Genomic DNA, 17,053 nt, shown 5'->3' with positions numbered 1-17,053 from the left:
AGGTTGTATTTAACCCAGCATTTTTAGAGTGATACTGGTACTAAATGTGTCACTAGCTGTTCAATCTGTTTGTGAAAAAGTTGACATGTTTAAAACCAGTGAAAACCAGTCAAATTAACATGGCTGGGAGTGTTTACTACAGATTAAGGGGATATTCCTGATTTATAATATTGCAGTGTCATCCAGTGATGACGAAGATACTAATTACAGGTCGGTTTCACAGCTTCTGTGATAAATTTGTTTCATTAATTTGTAGGTCAGTTACACTGACGGTTATAAAAACTGATTATTGGCTTGATATGACTAATACAATTACTCAGTATTTGCTAAATTTAGCCAAAGTTAAGATTAAGGTGTGCATGTGAACATGATGTGTCTATCCACAAAATCTCCACAGAATTACAAAATCTTTTAGAACCTCTTAAGAATGGAAATAAGTTTGTAAAGACTTGAATCTTAATCCAAACCTTAAAAAAACGCAAAAGGTGTATTTTATGGCTAACATTAGTGTGTTTACCCAAAATTGTAATTAAGGTGAGTGTGCTTCAGTATGCATTAGTATTCAGTCTGAGCAAGGAGACTGTTAACAGGATAAACTATTACGACTTAATACACAATAACTTGAAGTAGAGATTGAGAAACATAGGAAAGGAAGAGAATATTCTACATACAACCAGTACAAACTCAGACAGGTGCTGTAATCTGAGATTACTGGTCAAATGAAGCTTCACTTTGGCCTGTTTAAAGGATTAGAGGAAGAGTCATCAAACGATTCCAGCACTACAAAACCCCCTCCGACTGCTGAGACGTCTTACAGTCACTGTCGCCTCTCACAAACAAACGGCCAAACTCTGCCGTCATATCAAAGAAGCAACACAACATTAGGAGTATAGCTGTTGTTCCTGTGGCAGTTGACTGATCAGGCCCAATGGCTCTGCTCAAATCTGGCTGGCTCTGGAGACAGTGTAAGTGGAAGATTCTTCATTTATATATGTTTACATAAAGATTTTCCTAATCTTTTCAAGGTACCTCTGAAAAATAGTAGTTAAATTTTTTTGAATTTGTATGCATGTCCTGACAAATAGATAAAATATTAATATATATTATATATTATTACAAAGACTATTCCAGAAGGTTTGTTATGAAACTCAGGGCTGCAGTAATCCTCTTACGGTCAGTGTTACAGTAAAGTACAGTAGATGTTAGTTATGGACTCACCTAAAGAGATTCTGAATAACACTTTACATCAAAAATGATAAGTAGATGCTGATAGTGCTACATTTTTTTTAAAAAAATTTGAACGTTACATACTCAACCTAATAACATTATGCTTTGCAAATAAAGTTGTTCAATTTTAGAACGTTCGTTTGGAATTCGGAATCAAAGGAGTCGACTCCAGCTGAGTCGATTCCTAGCTAACTGTCTTCTTAAAATAAACATAAAACAAACAATCAAAGCAATTAAAATCAACAAAAGAGTAATAACATGTAAGTGCTGTGACAAGTCTCAGTTAGCATACATTACATTATGATTAATATTATGATCAATATAATAAATGGCAAGTGGCAAATAAATATGTTTATTCTTCGTTAGCGTACAGTCTAATAAGCTGGTCCTTTGCTGGTTTTTGCTGGTCATGTTGCTGGTCAAGGACCAGCATGAACCAGCAAACAACCAGCATAAACCAGCTAAGGACCAGCATAAACCAGCAAAGAACCAGTTAAACCAGCATCAAAACATACCTACCAGCATATGCTGTTTTTTTCACCAGGGTTGTACCTTTATTTCTGAGAGTGTAGCATTCTACAAAAGACTATGGAAATTAAGACAGATAAACAATCATATGGATTTTTATTATTATTTTATTAAAAACTTCCACAGCTTCAGTCCTCAAACGCTGGAAGCTGAACTGGTGTGACCTGTGGATAGATGGGAGCTTTGTTTTTTACAAAACTGAATCCAGAAGAGACTACGAGACCAAAGTGAATCTGAAGGCCACCTGTGTGAATGTGAAGTCTGGACTGGAGTGTCCAAGTAGGAAGGAACTTTTTCAACCTTTCAATTTATTTGGTCGTGTAGAAAGTGCATGTGCGTGTATGAATATACTTGAACGTTGTTTCTTTGTCAGCAGATGTATGTCCACCTGAGAGTCACCCCAGAGAGAATCTGCTGGTTGTTTATATGAGGGATGGCAATATGCTGATCCTGTGTGCCAACAGTGAAGATGAAGCACTGTAAGTCTTGACCTTTGACATTTTAACTTCACATATAAAGCCCTGCACACGTTCCTTTCTAATTTATTTCTGTTCTGTCACTTTTCAGGGCCTGGAAACTCACACTCATGGAGGCGAAAAGAAATCCTGTGAGTGTTGACATGCAGGCCGGTTTCTCTTTTTACTGTAATTGAGTTCGTATTTTACTCAATTTACATTTCTTTTCACTCTCATAGGTTTTTACGTACAATCCGTATGACGATACATACCAGACTGTTCCGATTAACAGTCATAATGCAGTTTACATCATGCCAAATACAGGTAGTGGAGGTAATTATACAAACACGTCACTCATTCTCCCTAAAATTCTGAATTTAAGTGAAAAAATAACGGTCTTGTTGGTTCCTAATGTAAAAACTTTTAACCAGGGATGTACCTCTAATCCTGATGTGCTTCCCTACAGGGACTCAGCATGTCTATGTACACAGAGACTCTTATGATGACAATTTCGGAGAGCAGATAGCGTTGGGCCTCCTGGCTGGAATGGCTGCAGGTGCAGCGATGCGTTCACTTCTGTGGATGCCCTTCTGGTTCTGCTGAGGACCGAAGAAAACAGGATGATCACGGAAATCCCACGGACAGAGAACAGAGACGTCCATAAAGCTCAGCGATAGGAAATACTCCCGTTCCTGCATATAAATATGTAAATATGAGAATAGCTGCAGCTGTTTTAAACTCAATGGGCATTAAGTGGTCAATCAGTATGTAAAGGAGGGATTCTTCTTTTTTCATTGTTTACAGTCTTAAGAAAACAGTCCTATATTAGCAGCTCAAATGTATGTATCTATAAAACTATATCCGCCTCATTTTTCATGTAATTCTATGGGTTCAGCTTCAGGTCTCATCCAAAAACAGCTAGTTTTTCTGCTTGATATCATAAATTGGTGTGTGTTACCATATTATTTTAATGTACTATCTTAATTATAAACACACTGGTTTGTAGTCCAGTTTTACTGTTTACTACGTTGTTATTCTTCTCGTTATTTCGCTACAGCGGCTAATAAACCGTAAGTCTTGTCTACAGGCCTACTTCCGCGTTGAAGAATAAGGCGGATAATAATTCTGCACACAGACAAGTATGCTATGATTTTGCTTTGTGTGTATTGTACTTGTAGAGCTTTGCAAACCTGTTTGGTTTGGTCCATTATTAAAGTTCCAGAACAAAAATTGACAGATAATTTACTCACCCCCCCTTGTCATCCTTGTCTTTCTCCAGTGGTAAAGAAATTCCTCTCCATATAATGGACTGTGTCTTATCTAGTGTCTTATCTAGCAAAATAATGGTTATTTTCTAAAAAAAAAAAAATTCTGTTTAAAGGTTCAAGACAGTTAGGGTTTGTCAAACAACTCCCATCTTAATTTCTCTTCCAACTTCAAAATTGTCCTACATCACTGCAGAAGTACCGACCCAGTGTTTACAAAGTGAACATGCAATGAAGGTCAAACGCCCTTTCCAAAAAAAAAAAGGTAAAACAGCAATGTAGGACGATTTTGAAGTTTGAGGAGAAAATGGGAAGTTTTTTCGACATACCCTAACTGGCAGACGAGACAAGACGAACGTTTAAGGTTAAAAAGTGTATAAATTATATTCTTTTAGAAAATAAACGATCGTTTAGAGCCCTTTGAAGCCGCATTTAAACTGCATTTTGAAAGTTCAAACTCAGGGGCACAATAGAAGTCCATTACATGGAGAAGATATCCTAAAATGTTTTCCTAAAAAACTGTCTTTACGACTGAAGAAAGAAAGACATGAACATCTTGGGTGAAGAAATGTTTGTTCTGGAAGTGAACTACTCCTTTAGCATTTTTTTTTCTAAGTTATCCTATCATTATTAATAAATAACTGCAATAGTTTTCTATTTATAAAACACTAAAGCCCTGAATTTATGAGGCTCCACAGCATGAGGTCTGGGAGTGATCATCAGACCGTTGAATGCTCTCCAAATACAAGAATCTGGTAAACTTCTCCTTACAAGCATTTATTTTAAATATGATGCTGAAATAGCTCAATATCTCAGTAATGAAGGCAGCATTATGAAATCAGTTCTCATCACTCATTACCTGTTATGTATTACTATGCTACATTGCAAGTATAAGTTATAAACTTTATATTGTTGTTGTTAACACAGGTTAAAATAAAATGCTACTATCACATACAGAATCATATAAGATGGCATTTAATGTATGTGTGCGTGTTTCAAAACTCATTTACCAATGTCCTGATTAACAAAGAAAAAAACCCAGTGTTGCTAAAGACAAGATTTTATTAGGGACATCTCAAGATGCTGATCAACTTAGCAGTGCAAATAATGAGCATTGGTGTCAAGCAGTGTTGCCAGACAAAACTGGTTAAAATCCATTTGAAATGCATGAGACCGTTTCAAGAAAACAACCAAACAAAAGACACAAAATGCACTAGATCTTAAAAACGTTTAGATCAGTCTGGGGACAAACTTATCACTGTACATTTAAAAAAAAAAAAAAACAAACGTGGCAGGTGCTTTGGGCCAGAATATGTAAACGTCTCCATCTACAAATTATGAAAAAACAAAAAGTGTTTAAAAACAAAAAGACATTACAAATAAATATTAGGGTTCATGGTTGATTCAACACATCAAAGCAAACCATATATAGTGTGTCATTATTACAATAAATCAAACTTTACAATGCTAAAAAAACAAACAAACCAGTGGAAGCCCAATAGAACAAACCATCAAAGGCAATGTCTGCATATTATCTGTTAAACTGGATCTGATACTTCCCTTAATATACATAATATTTCTTTACAATAACTGTATCTCTCTTAGACTAAGCTATTTGACTTTCTAATTCTCAAAATAACAAAAATAAAATTAAATGGCATCTAAGGAAAAAAAAAAGAAAAGAAATGCAATGCTTGAGGGTCAACTGAGCTAAAAGCAGCACTTGTTCCTCCCAAATTCCAAAAATATTTGTTTTTACACTTTCCTTTCTTCCTTATGAAAAAGAGACATTAGCAACGTCACAGATGTAACGCCCCGTAGCCACATATGATATTTCCAAACATCCATCTCTGCATCATGAATCTGGATCAATGTTTATCAAATCCTCCCATATTCAAATCTGGATATTCTTCTCACATTAGTTCTGTCATTTCATTTATTGATCTCGTTTTGTTCCTATTCACGTCATTATTACAGTTATACAAGTATTATTTCACATAAAACGAAACATGGACAAAAACAACACTTGATAAAGTGTTTTGACAGTGAAAAACAAAAACACCACAAAAGGTGTACGATTAACGGAAACAATTAATAGAAAAGCAACAGCACACACATCCACATTGTGCTTTCGCATTTAAAGTCGTTCGAGTAGGTTGGCGGTAACCACGGTAACGAGGGTGACGGGCAAGTAGTGTTCTACTCCCTCCGGGTGGGCGGAGCTTCTGCAGAATATCCAGAGAGATGCTGTGAGTGCGACTAAGAGCGTCTGAAAGAGCGACAAAAAGAGACACGGCACAGAAATGTCGACTGAAGCCTCAGCATGAACAGCCGCCTTCGCTGACCGGCTGCTCTGGTGGCTTTTCCAATTTTATGTCGATCACTGATGGGAAAAATGAATTAAGGAAAATACTGCAACACATACAGATGGACAATTAGGTACTAAAACAAGCAACTGCAAGTGTGAAAGGTCAACTATATATATGTGAATGTATTTGTGTAGGATACTGTCCTCTCTGCTCTTGTCTTGTGTGCTCTCCATACCAGGGAGAGCTGCTGCTACGCGCCGGAAAAGCTAGACGAGACAAACACAAGCCCCATTATTAAACACTCACACCAGGATAAGAAAAAACAAGCAATGAGTGGGTGTATTTCAGACTGTTTGCATTCAAAGAAGTTTAATATTTAATCATCTAGACTCTTCTGAAGACACTGATATGAGTGAAATGCTTAATAATGCTGATCATCATTTAAAGGGATAGCTCACCCAAAAATGAAAATTTTGTCATTTACTCACCCTCATGTCATTTCAAATCTGTATGACTTACTTTCTTATGTTGAAAATAAAATAAGATATTTTGAAGAATGCTGATAATCAAATGGTTGATGGTCCCCATTGACTTCCATCGTAAGAACTTTGGTTCTTTAAAATACCTTCTTTTGTGTTTAACATAAAGAAAGAAACTTTCATAGGTTTGGAACGACATGAGGGTGAGTAAATGACAAAATGGTCATTTTTGGGTGAACTATTTCTTTAATAAATCATTTAATGCAGAGTTTGATTTTTTTTTAATCATTAAAACACGTATTTCTACTTTTGATTTAAGTCAAATTTCAGTCACACTCACCTGTTTGACGTTGTATCCGGCTTTAGCGCTAGTTTCAATAAACATTACATTCAGTTCTTTGGCTTTCCTCTCTCCTTCCTCAATAGAAACTTGCCTGAAATTATCCCCAAAACACACGTAATGATTAATATTTGCCTACTGTCGATATTTTACTATTTTAAGCAGATTAATAGAGTATTAGCATTAGCATAATTTAAAAAACAGGCGCTTTTGTCAATAGATACATTTCTGTTAGTTTAGTAAAGATGATGTAAATATTGCATAAAATACAATTTCATTGCAGCAATTTTGTGCACACACACACATATATATATATATATATATATATATTTTTTTTTTTTTTATTATTTTTTTTTTTTTTATTTGAACACCATTTAACAGCACTGTAACAAACCATGTAATAATGTTCCTAAACGCAACCATTTAAACATACCTTTTATCTGCAAGATCTGTTTTGTTTCCCACAAGCATGATTATGACATCACTTCCCCTTTCCGTTCGGACATCATCGATCCATTTTGTGGTCTGCTGGAACGAGTTAACATCTGTCGGGGGGATTTCAGAAACACTGGGTTAATACTGAAGAGGAGTCTCAGGATGTCTAGAAGGGGAATCCCAGGATCATAAACAAGGAGACGCAACTCGCAGGTAGAAAAAAACAAAAAACAAAACACAGGGATAAAATAAGAGGAAAGAAAGAAGGAAGTTCTAAAGCTGGAAGTGTCTCTGTCACTTGGCCTGCAGAAAGAGTTCATCTGAAAAGAAACAGATAAATCATCTCTCAACTACATCAACTACATTTCATCAGTCTGTAAAGTGGTGAATGAATGCATTGTTTTTTAGAAATAATTCAAATATTTTTATATAAACAAAAATAAAAGCAATGGGCAGACTAGTAAACATTTTAAAAGGAACCTACTTTTGAGTGCTAAAAGTGTCAAATTAAAGGAGAAGTCCACTTCTCCAGAACAACAATTCACAAATAATTTACTCGCCCCCCTTGTCATCCAAGATGTTCATGTCTTTCTGTCTTCAGTCGGGAAGAAATTATGTTTTTTGAGGAAAACATTTCAGCATTTTTCTCCATGTAATGGACTTCAGTGGTGCCCCGATTTTGAACTTCCAAAATGTAGTTTAAATACGGCTTCAAACGATCCCAAATGCGGTTGTAAACGATCCCAGCTGAGGAAGAAGGGTCTTATCTAGCGAAAGGATCGGTCATTTTTTCGGAAAATAAAAATGTGTATACTTTTTAAACACAAAATTTCATGTAGCACAGGCTCTGGGATGTGCGTTCACATACTATTGAATCACGTCTAAAGGTCACGCGGAACGTAGGTGGAACCACAGATCCAGTGTTTACAAAGCGAACGCGCAAAGACTAAGAAAGTGCAAGTAAATCAAATGCTGTTTACAAACAAAACGGTACAACGATGTCGGACATTCTGAAGTTATATATATATATAACATGGAGTTTTTCGATATAGTCTACCTTTTTGAGCCGGAGTACACAGACGATAAATTTGTGGTGATTCGAAGACGTGATTCGTAGTAGTGTTGGGAAGTTTAGATCATTTTAGCGACTCGGACCTTTGAGTCTCGTTTAGCAAAATGAACGAATTTTTTTTTTGAGTCATGTCATTCATTTTACCAAAATCAGCATCACATGACATCCCCATTAGATGAACGAACGAGTCGAAAAACCCGAAGACTCGAAACAGGTGAACTAATTCCAGTACAGAATCTAATAGGATGTTGCGCATGCACGACTGAACGAATCACTCCCCGAGACGACTCGTTCTTCGCGAGTCACATTAAAGATTCATTCAAAATGAACAAATCGTTCAAGTACAACCCGTGGATGCGCATCCTAGAGCCTAGAGCGCTTAAAAAGTATACAAATTTTTTTTTTTTTGAAAACAATGACCAATTCTTTTGCTAGATAATTCCCTTCTTCCTTGGCTGGGATCATTTAGAGCCCTTTGAAGCTGCATTTAAACTGCACTTTGGAAGTTCAAATTCGGGGCACCAATGAAGTCCATTATATGGAAAAAAAATCCTGAAATGTTTTCCTCAGAAACCATAATTTCTTTACGACTGAAAACAGAAAGACATGAACATCTTGGATGACAAGGGGGTGAGTAAATTATTTGTAAATTGTTGTTCTGGAAGCAGAGTTCTCCCTTAACTTTCGGTCATTAAACTGTACTTTGCATACTTTCCAGAAAAAGATTTTCTGTCTCTATGAAAACTGTAAAATGCCATTAGCAGCTACAGTGAAGCACAGATCTGTTAACCTTTGAATGAAAATATATACAAAACAGGTTTTTAACACTGAATTGCAATTGCAAAGTAAAAAAAAAAGAAAAAAAAAGCAAGATACAAAAAAAACGAAAGAGAATGAAATCACATAGAAACACAAAGGATGTGAAACAGAAAAAGAGAGACTGCGTTGAGATGACAGACAGCTTTCCTCTTCCTTAAGCTCTCCTGCTGAGGATCCACACTCACTTGTGATGTCATAGACTACCACGGCAACCGTAGAGTCCCGGATATAGCTGGGAATCAGACTGCGGAAGCGCTCCTGTCCTGCCGTGTCCCAAAGCTGCAGCCGCACCTGGCCAAATATTTTAGCACCAGAGATCCAGCAGAGAGAGAGAGAGAGAGAGAGAGAGAGAGAGAGAGAGAGAGAGAGAGAGAGAGAGAGAGAGAGAGAGAGAGAGAGAGAGAGAGAGGAGAGAGAGAGAGAGAGAGAGAGTGGGGGAGAAAGGGGAAGAGGAAGAGGTAAGAGGAGGGGAACTGGACGCAGAGCGGGTCTCAGATACCTACTTGTGATGTCGTAAACTACAACAGCAGCAGCAGAGTCTCTGATGTAACTGGGAATGAGGCTACGGAAACGCTCCTGTCCTGCTGTGTCCCAAAGCTGCAGCCTGATCTGTGTGAATGGAAAACAAAAGAAAAGGAGGAGAATAAAGGAAAAAAGGGGGAAGATGAAACATTCAAAGGAAAAATAATAGATAAAAAGGAGTGGAATGAAATGGAAGAAATAAGAAAAAGCAAAGTGGACTGAAAAGATTTCTCAAATTCAGGATTTGGGTTAGGGAACGGATTAAGGTTAAGGTTCAGGTTGTGAGTCTTCAGATGGGCTCATGTTAGTAGGGTTATGGTATGGGTTATGTTATCAAGACTGCAGATCTTCAGAGTCAAACTCTTCCACTCAAAAACAATCAAAAAGAACAATTTTTTACAGCAGGAAACACACATGAACAAATAACTAGAGAGGGAGTGAAAGAAACACAGCATTGGGAAAGAGGCACAGGAGTTTCTCACGGTGCAGTTTCTGTTGGGTTTTTACAGACACATCACAATACAAATGTTCAAATTCAACACAGAAAATAAAATACTAGGGCTTCACAGGAGAAAAGTGAAATGTAGAATTAATTTCACGCATAATGCAATTATAATACATTGCCGTCCAGAGGTTTGTGATCAGCAAGATGATTAATATTTTTAAAGAAGTCTTTTGTGCTCATCAAGCCTGCATTTATTTGACTAAAAATACAGAAAAATAAAATAACAGATTTCTATTTTAACATACCATAAAATAGATATTTTTTCTGTGATGCAAAGTAGAATTTTTAGTATCATTACTCCAGTCTTCAGTGTCACACGATCCTTCAGAAATCATTTTAATATGCTGATTTATTATCAATTTTGGAAACAGTTGTGCTGCTTGATATTTTTTTTGGAACCTGTGATACTTTTTTCAGGATCCTGTGATGAATAAAATTTTAAAAAGAACAGCATTTATTAAAAATAGAAATGTTTTGTAACAATATACACTACTTATATCATATTATTGATATTGATATTTTATATTGTTAGAAAATATTACTATTTTGAATAAATGCTGTTCTTTTTAACTTTTTAATCATCAAAAAATCCTGAAAAAATATAACATGTTCTAAAAGAAATATTAAAGCAGCACAACTGTTTCCAACACTGATAATAAGTCAGCATATTAGAATGATTTCTGAAGGATTGTGTGACACTTAAGTCTGGAGTTATGGCTGATAAAATGCAAGTATATTAAATAGAAAACTGTTATTTTAAATTACATTAATGTTTCATAATATTACTTTTTCCCTGCATTTTTAATCAAATAAATTTAAAAAAATCTTACTGATCCCAAACTTTTGAATAGCAGAAGAACCAAACATTAATGTGTCAAATCAATTTTAAATAATTTTCTATAATAATAGTGATAGTTAACTACAAGCAGATGTAAAGTAGAATACATAACAATCATTATTTATTTACTTATTCAATCATTTATTTAACAACATATCAGCAGCAAGTTCATGCTAAACTTAGTTTTATAAATTATAATAAAAATATAACCTAAAATCAACATAATGTATATAACATAATGTAATGTATATAATGTTATAATGTATATAACAGTATTGTTCTTACAACAGTACAGAAAAAGGCAAAAATGACATATTATGTGGTCACAAAATGTACTGACCAATGTAAATACAAATCCCACAATCAAAAGCATTCCAGACATTTACACACTGGTAAAATTATTTTACAGGACTAATATTTTCATGCGTTTAGTACCATTAAAACACTAAAAGGCATGTGCATGTACTGTTAGAACAAAAAACATTTACTTACTGTTCTGTCCTCAAGATACATTGTTTTCGACAAGAAATCAATTCCTATTGTGGCCTGAAAATTAAAAGCAAGGAAACTTTAAGGATAAAATACACTAATGCATGCATCTGATCAGAAACATCCAAACAAATCAGAATACTGTTTAAAGTGCCAGAGTCAAGTTTTTACTCACCTGGTAGGTATTATCAAAACTGTCATACATAAATCTGGTAATCAGCGATGTCTTTCCCACTGCAAAATCGAATGAAAAATAAACTGGTTAGATTCAAAAACATTACATATATTAATAACATCCTTGTGAAGTTATGACCTGTATGCCAACTGCTTGTTCAGATGTTTCTGCATCAATGATAATTACTAATGCAACAAAATTTTCCTAGAAGGAAAAGATCCATCCAGTTACAGAAATTTATTGTCCATTTCATGTGTCCATTCTTTAAAATACTGACATACTAATAGCAGCTTTCATTCCAAAAGCATATATTTAAAAAACAAAAACAAAAAACTGACTAAAGCAATGGTCGGCATGAATGCAAAAATCTGTCCATATTAATTTCGGATTCTTTTCACATGCATGGAAACATGCAGGGTAATAGATTAATTGTAAAACTGCATTTGAAATGAACAGATGCATCAGTGTCTATGTAAATATATGCAAACAGTTTGAATATTTGCGATGTTTATTTACTATTCAAATCTTTAGACATCCAAGAAAAGGCCAAGCTGTTTATACACATTTAGTCTTACTAAAGTCTAAAAAATAATGCCACGTGATCTTTGTTTATGCTTTATACTGATTGCTTATTTACATAAAACCCAGTCATAACGTACTGCTGAGTTTTCTGTACATAAAGAGATTGACAAGACACTTGTGACAGGGAAGGATATCTCAGAAGGGGAATGAATCTTCATACCAAGATGTCAGTGGTATTTACTAGTCAGTGTTGGTTTTTCTATCTTATAAACACACGCAAGTTCTCCTAAGCTGAAATGTGAGTGTTCAATAGTTAGAAAATTCCAGCTTGTCAGCAAACCACAGAGTCAAAGATCTGAATATCATGTTTACACAGGAGACAGACAAAAATATACTGTGAAACGAATATGAAATGCAGTTCAACACCAGACTTTATGGTAACAGAGCCAAAATTTGATTCCACTATCGTAGTGATTAAATCTCAGACATGGTAGGTTTTACATGGAGGTGATGATATTTGCTAAAACCTTAATCCTAAACCAAACTCTCAAAAACCTGTTCACATTAAAAGATTTAAATAAATAACCTAGTTTGGCCGATGTGTGATAGTGAAGACTTCTGACACGTTTTACTATATTTGTGAGCATATTTTAAAAGGTACAGCCAAATGTAAACACACATTCCAGCACACTATTTAGAAATGTCAGATATTTGATTCTCCAGTATATATATATATATAACTTAACGTTATACACATTCACTCAAGATATACAATGTTATATACACACACAGATATTTCACCAGACACTCATACTATCACATATACAAACAAATACACGCTTTTGAAGAAAGACAGACAGGACCAGCAGGTTCGGTTCGGTTCGGTTCGGTTAGACACTCACCGCTCTGTTCTCCCAGAAACACCAGCTTGAATTTGCGGAGCGGGTTGCCGAAATCTCCTGTTGCAGACATGCTGCCGGTTCCGCTGAGCCTAATGTGGGTGTGAACGTGTTGTTGAATGTGTACCAAAATGCTTTAAACAAGAAAATAAAGCCGCTAGTATCCTTATTTCAGTAATTCGGTTCTGTATTCGACTCTCAGCCGCCTATTCAGGCCCAGTTCTACGCCGCAACCTAACCTGATACTCAAAGAGGCGTGATTGACAGCTGAACTCAGCCTATAGCGTTCGAGAGAATACAATGACATGCGTCCATTCAACATGTTGTTCTGTCGAATTACTTACACAGCAGTGGATAATTAATTAGGTCGCACTGAAACGATTTAGATATTATCTCAATACCACTATCATTTAAATTAGTAAAATTCCTGTGATGTATTTTCTTTATAAAACGTCAATTTAGCAGTCTCGCTGAACTGTTTAATTCTCATCCATATTCAAATATGATCTATGTTTTTGAGTTATAAAAACGTATTTGATGGTGGAAATGAAATTGTTATCTGTGTACGTACTACTGGACCGAGCCAGCGGAATGATGTCTATATATGGAGACAAGGCGGGGCGCCAAACAGGTTAGATTGAGCGTTGCAAGCGCCACGTCACGTTCATAGCGTAACTGCCCTGCATCATCGCGTTCCGTTAACCCTTGAACTGTGCGAAGTGGGTGTTAGCCACGATTGAATTACGCTGTCGATGCTAATTTTTAAGATATGATACAATTATATGTAAATAGAGGATAAATTACACTAATGTTTCGGTGTCAGCGGTTATTTATGATGATTTCAAGCACATAGTGTGGAATAGGTTGATTTTAGGACATTTTGTGAATTCTGTTTTTCGAACTAATATTTCAAGCGTAGTAAAAACTTATTCAAAACGCTAAAATAAATAATACTGACTTTAACCTCAAAACTATATGTTACGCTTCTGCTCCTGCAGGCGGCAGCAATGCGCCGAACGAGCGTCAATTCACCTGATGAACTCAGTGAAGAAGATCGGGCGGAGTACATGCGCCTGTCGGATTGATATTTACGGGTTCTGGCTACTTGTTTTTAAACTTGACTGCTGAATTAAAATATTAGCGTGGAACAATGAACACTTTATTGAATAAGGTGCAGTATTTAAAGTATGACATCTCAGTTGTTGATGTATTGCAGTGGTATATGCAGTTGATATGAGTCAAGGTCGTAGAGGAAGAGCAGACCTGAGTGTGTTCAGTAGAAGAAATGTTTACTGTATTTTTTGTGCCATTCTGCTTCAGGTTTTATTGCTTCAGAACACACGGGCGTTGGTGTGTGCGGCATCATCGGTTCAGTAAGCGTCATATTAATCTTAGTATCTGTCTATCTATCTATGCTCATATATATATATATTTTCAGATGTAGTAACAAAAACTGATCATTGTTTTTGCTCTCATTTTACAGAAGTCAGGTGCTAACTACACAGATGCCATTGGGTAAAAGCATAAAATCTGTTGTTTCATTTTCATATGTATGTTTAAGTATAAACTACCAGTCAAAAGTTTTTGAACAGTAAGATTTTTAATGTTTTTTTTATAAAAGTCTTTTCTGTTCTTCTGCCTGCATTTATTTGATCCTGATATATTTTTACTATTATAAACAACTATATTTTCTATTCTAATGTTTTTTAAAGTGTAATTTATTCCTGTGATTTCAAAGCTGAATTTACTCTAGTCACATGATCCTTCAGAAATTCTGATTTGCTGCTCAAAAACATTTATTGTTATTATGATGATGATGAAAACAGCTGAGTGGACTTTTTGGGTTTCTTTGATGAATAGAAAGTTCAGAAGAACAGAATTTATCTGAAATAGAAATCTTTTGTAACATTATAAATGTCTTTATCATCACTTTTAATCAATTTAAAGCATCCTTGCTAAATAAAAGTATTAATTTCTATCATTTTTTTTTTCCATAAAAAATACTGACTACAAGCTTTTGAATGGTATAGTGTATAATGTTACAAAAGCTTTTTATTTCAGATAAACGTTGATCTTTGGATCTTTCTATTCCTCAAAGAATTCTGAAATAAAAATAATCCACTGTTTTAAATATTGCTAATAATAAGAGTAATAAATGTTTCTTGAACAGCAAATCAGCAGATTAGAATGATTTCTAAAGGACCATGTGACACTGAAGACTGGAGTAATGATGGTGAAAAAGTAGTTATTTTTAATAGTCAAATTGTCAAAATATTACTGGTTTTGCTGTATTTTGGATCAAATAAATGCAGGCTTGATGAGCAGAAGATAATTTTTTAAAGATTAAAAATCTTACTATTCAAAAACGTTTGACTGATATGTGTGTGTGGTCAAGTAGATTTAACTGACTGTAATTAACTGAGTGATGTTTTTTTGTCTAACCAGGTGTTTTGCTGAGTAACAGACAGTATAGATCAATGCCCACACATGGTATTGGAAAATACAGACATCTTCTTCCAAAAGCATTGGTAAGACTTAAAATTTTGTCCATGATCTGTATAAAATATTTTTAATGCTTGTTAATAACATATTCTAAATAATTTCTATCCAGCCAAAGAAGAAGAAGGACAGAGTTCAGACGAAGCAGATCAAAGCGGCAACAGCAACAGAGTTTGGTGTGTTTAATGTGTGTGTTTCCGGTTATGACATGACTCTAGTGGAACATTATTCCCAGTACATCCACAATCTCTGCAATCATTTGGACATCAAAGTTGATGAAAGGTGGGATAAAGGGATTTTTCTTTACCAAATTAAGAAAATATGCACCCAAACCAAATATTCTCAAGATCATGTTTTTAACTTTACATCCTATTAATTAGTATAGGTTAATGGTGAATTATCTCTCATTTATGTTTTAAAGCTATGCCGTGCCTACAAAAAGCACAGAGGTCATGGTGATGCAGGAGCAAGGCACTAAGATGTATGTAGACGCAGTTCTTAAAACCCATGAGCGTGTTGTCCAGGTAAAGTAAATGCTTTGAGCGTATTTTTGGCGATATGAATTATAAAATGGTGTGATTGACTGTAATTAAATATAACTGAGGGGTTCTTTAGCTATAGAGGGTTTGCACTTAACGTCACGATTTGGTCGGTTACCCGGATACGTGGCCATATTGGTGGTACTCGAATGTAAGCAACAGCATTGATTGTAGGGTTAATGTACTACTGACTATGTTGTTCTGCTCATTTTTGGTGTCTAAACAATGGAAACATGTGGAAGCTGCTAAATCATATAGAGAAGGACTTAGTAAGCAGGAAAGGTAATATTTTGACAAACTAAAGGTAATAGCTGGTAAATATACGTACAAGCAGTATTAGTTAAGATATTAGCCTAATATTTCACCTACCTGACCAGAAATAAGAACAAATAAGAATGTTGTCAAGATTTTTGACCTGGAAATCCTGGTTCAGTTTGGCCAACCACAAACAGTTTTTTGCACTCTTCTCCTTGATTTGTTAGGCCTATAACTTTTGGCAGTCTAGAGTACTCCAAATGTTTTTCCTGGTCCAACCGATTACTACAGCCCAAAACATGACAATAACTGACCATTTTTAGCAGAAATAATCAGCAAAATATGCAATTTTCATTCGGTTATTGGTTAAGTTCAGTGTAGCCAATATAGCTGATTAATGATGTGTCGTGAAAACACTCTATAACAGATTTATTGATGGTGTGATTTTTAGATCAGTGAAATGAAGGCAACACTTCTTCCAATACTTATGGAAGTTGTTCTGAAGAACCAACCCGAGGGAGTACGACTCTGTATAAAGCAGGTGAGAAAATTACACCTTATACTTACTGACAGTTTTCTTATATTAATTAAAATCTGTCTGGCTGCGTTTGACACTTTTATGGAAACTGCAAGGCTTAATTTGTTTTATGTTCTTTTTTCCAGCACACGGAAACAGATTATCAATCCCGGTTCAAAACAAGACCTGAGCTTGAGGGGCTTCTCGCAAAAATTAATAATTAATAAATTATTAAAAATGTTTTTTGTATGAAATAACGTGTCCGACAGTTTTCTACCCCATGTGTGTGCTGTAATAAATCTGTAAAGCAACTATCCCATGAATGTTTTCCATATTGAGTGTTTTTTGTCTTTTAAATGCAGTA

The 17,053-nt window shown here is 35.2% G+C and overlaps 3 protein-coding genes across 5 annotated transcripts; 2 read left to right on the top strand and 1 right to left on the bottom strand.

The window, feature by feature from the left end:
* The first annotated feature begins 775 nt into the window (after positions 1–775).
* Positions 776–4,762, top strand: plekhb1 (pleckstrin homology domain containing B1). 2 transcript variants are annotated; one of them, XM_051121819.1, is made up of 6 exons: positions 776–965; positions 1,882–2,034; positions 2,129–2,234; positions 2,323–2,362; positions 2,450–2,543; positions 2,677–4,762. In XM_051121819.1, exons 1-6 carry the CDS (start codon positions 929–931, stop codon positions 2,811–2,813), a joined length of 567 nt encoding a protein of 188 aa, XP_050977776.1. In that variant the 5' UTR covers positions 776–928; the 3' UTR covers positions 2,814–4,762. The 2 variants fall into 2 exon arrangements, with proteins under 2 accessions (XP_050977776.1, XP_050977777.1); XM_051121820.1 differs by having other exon boundaries at positions 777–965; positions 2,132–2,234.
* On the bottom strand, positions 4,520–13,135 carry rab6a (RAB6A, member RAS oncogene family). 2 transcript variants are annotated; one of them, XM_051121817.1, is made up of 8 exons: positions 12,883–13,135; positions 11,459–11,517; positions 11,287–11,340; positions 9,433–9,538; positions 7,037–7,148; positions 6,604–6,697; positions 5,984–6,050; positions 4,520–5,858 (listed from the first exon to the last, which is right to left on the bottom strand). In XM_051121817.1, exons 1-8 carry the CDS (start codon positions 12,950–12,952, stop codon positions 5,794–5,796), a joined length of 627 nt encoding a protein of 208 aa, XP_050977774.1. In that variant the 5' UTR covers positions 12,953–13,135; the 3' UTR covers positions 4,520–5,793. The 2 variants fall into 2 exon arrangements, with proteins under 2 accessions (XP_050977774.1, XP_050977775.1); XM_051121818.1 differs by lacking the exon at positions 9,433–9,538 and adding an exon at positions 9,115–9,220.
* Positions 13,136–13,544: 409 nt separating this feature from the next.
* mrpl48 (mitochondrial ribosomal protein L48) lies at positions 13,545–17,012 on the top strand. Its single transcript, XM_051121033.1, has 9 exons — positions 13,545–13,598; positions 13,878–14,050; positions 14,200–14,252; positions 14,363–14,394; positions 15,325–15,407; positions 15,491–15,660; positions 15,800–15,902; positions 16,624–16,713; positions 16,836–17,012. Exons 2-9 carry the CDS (start codon positions 14,030–14,032, stop codon positions 16,911–16,913), a joined length of 630 nt encoding a protein of 209 aa, XP_050976990.1. The 5' UTR covers positions 13,545–13,598; positions 13,878–14,029; the 3' UTR covers positions 16,914–17,012.
* Positions 17,013–17,053: the final 41 nt, after the last annotated feature.

Source organism: Labeo rohita, chromosome 10, assembly GCF_022985175.1.
Source record: "Labeo rohita strain BAU-BD-2019 chromosome 10, IGBB_LRoh.1.0, whole genome shotgun sequence".
Taxonomy (NCBI): domain Eukaryota; kingdom Metazoa; phylum Chordata; class Actinopteri; order Cypriniformes; family Cyprinidae; genus Labeo; species Labeo rohita.
The sequence above is the reverse complement of the archived record's forward strand: the minus strand, read 5'-3'. Positions and strand labels throughout refer to the sequence as shown.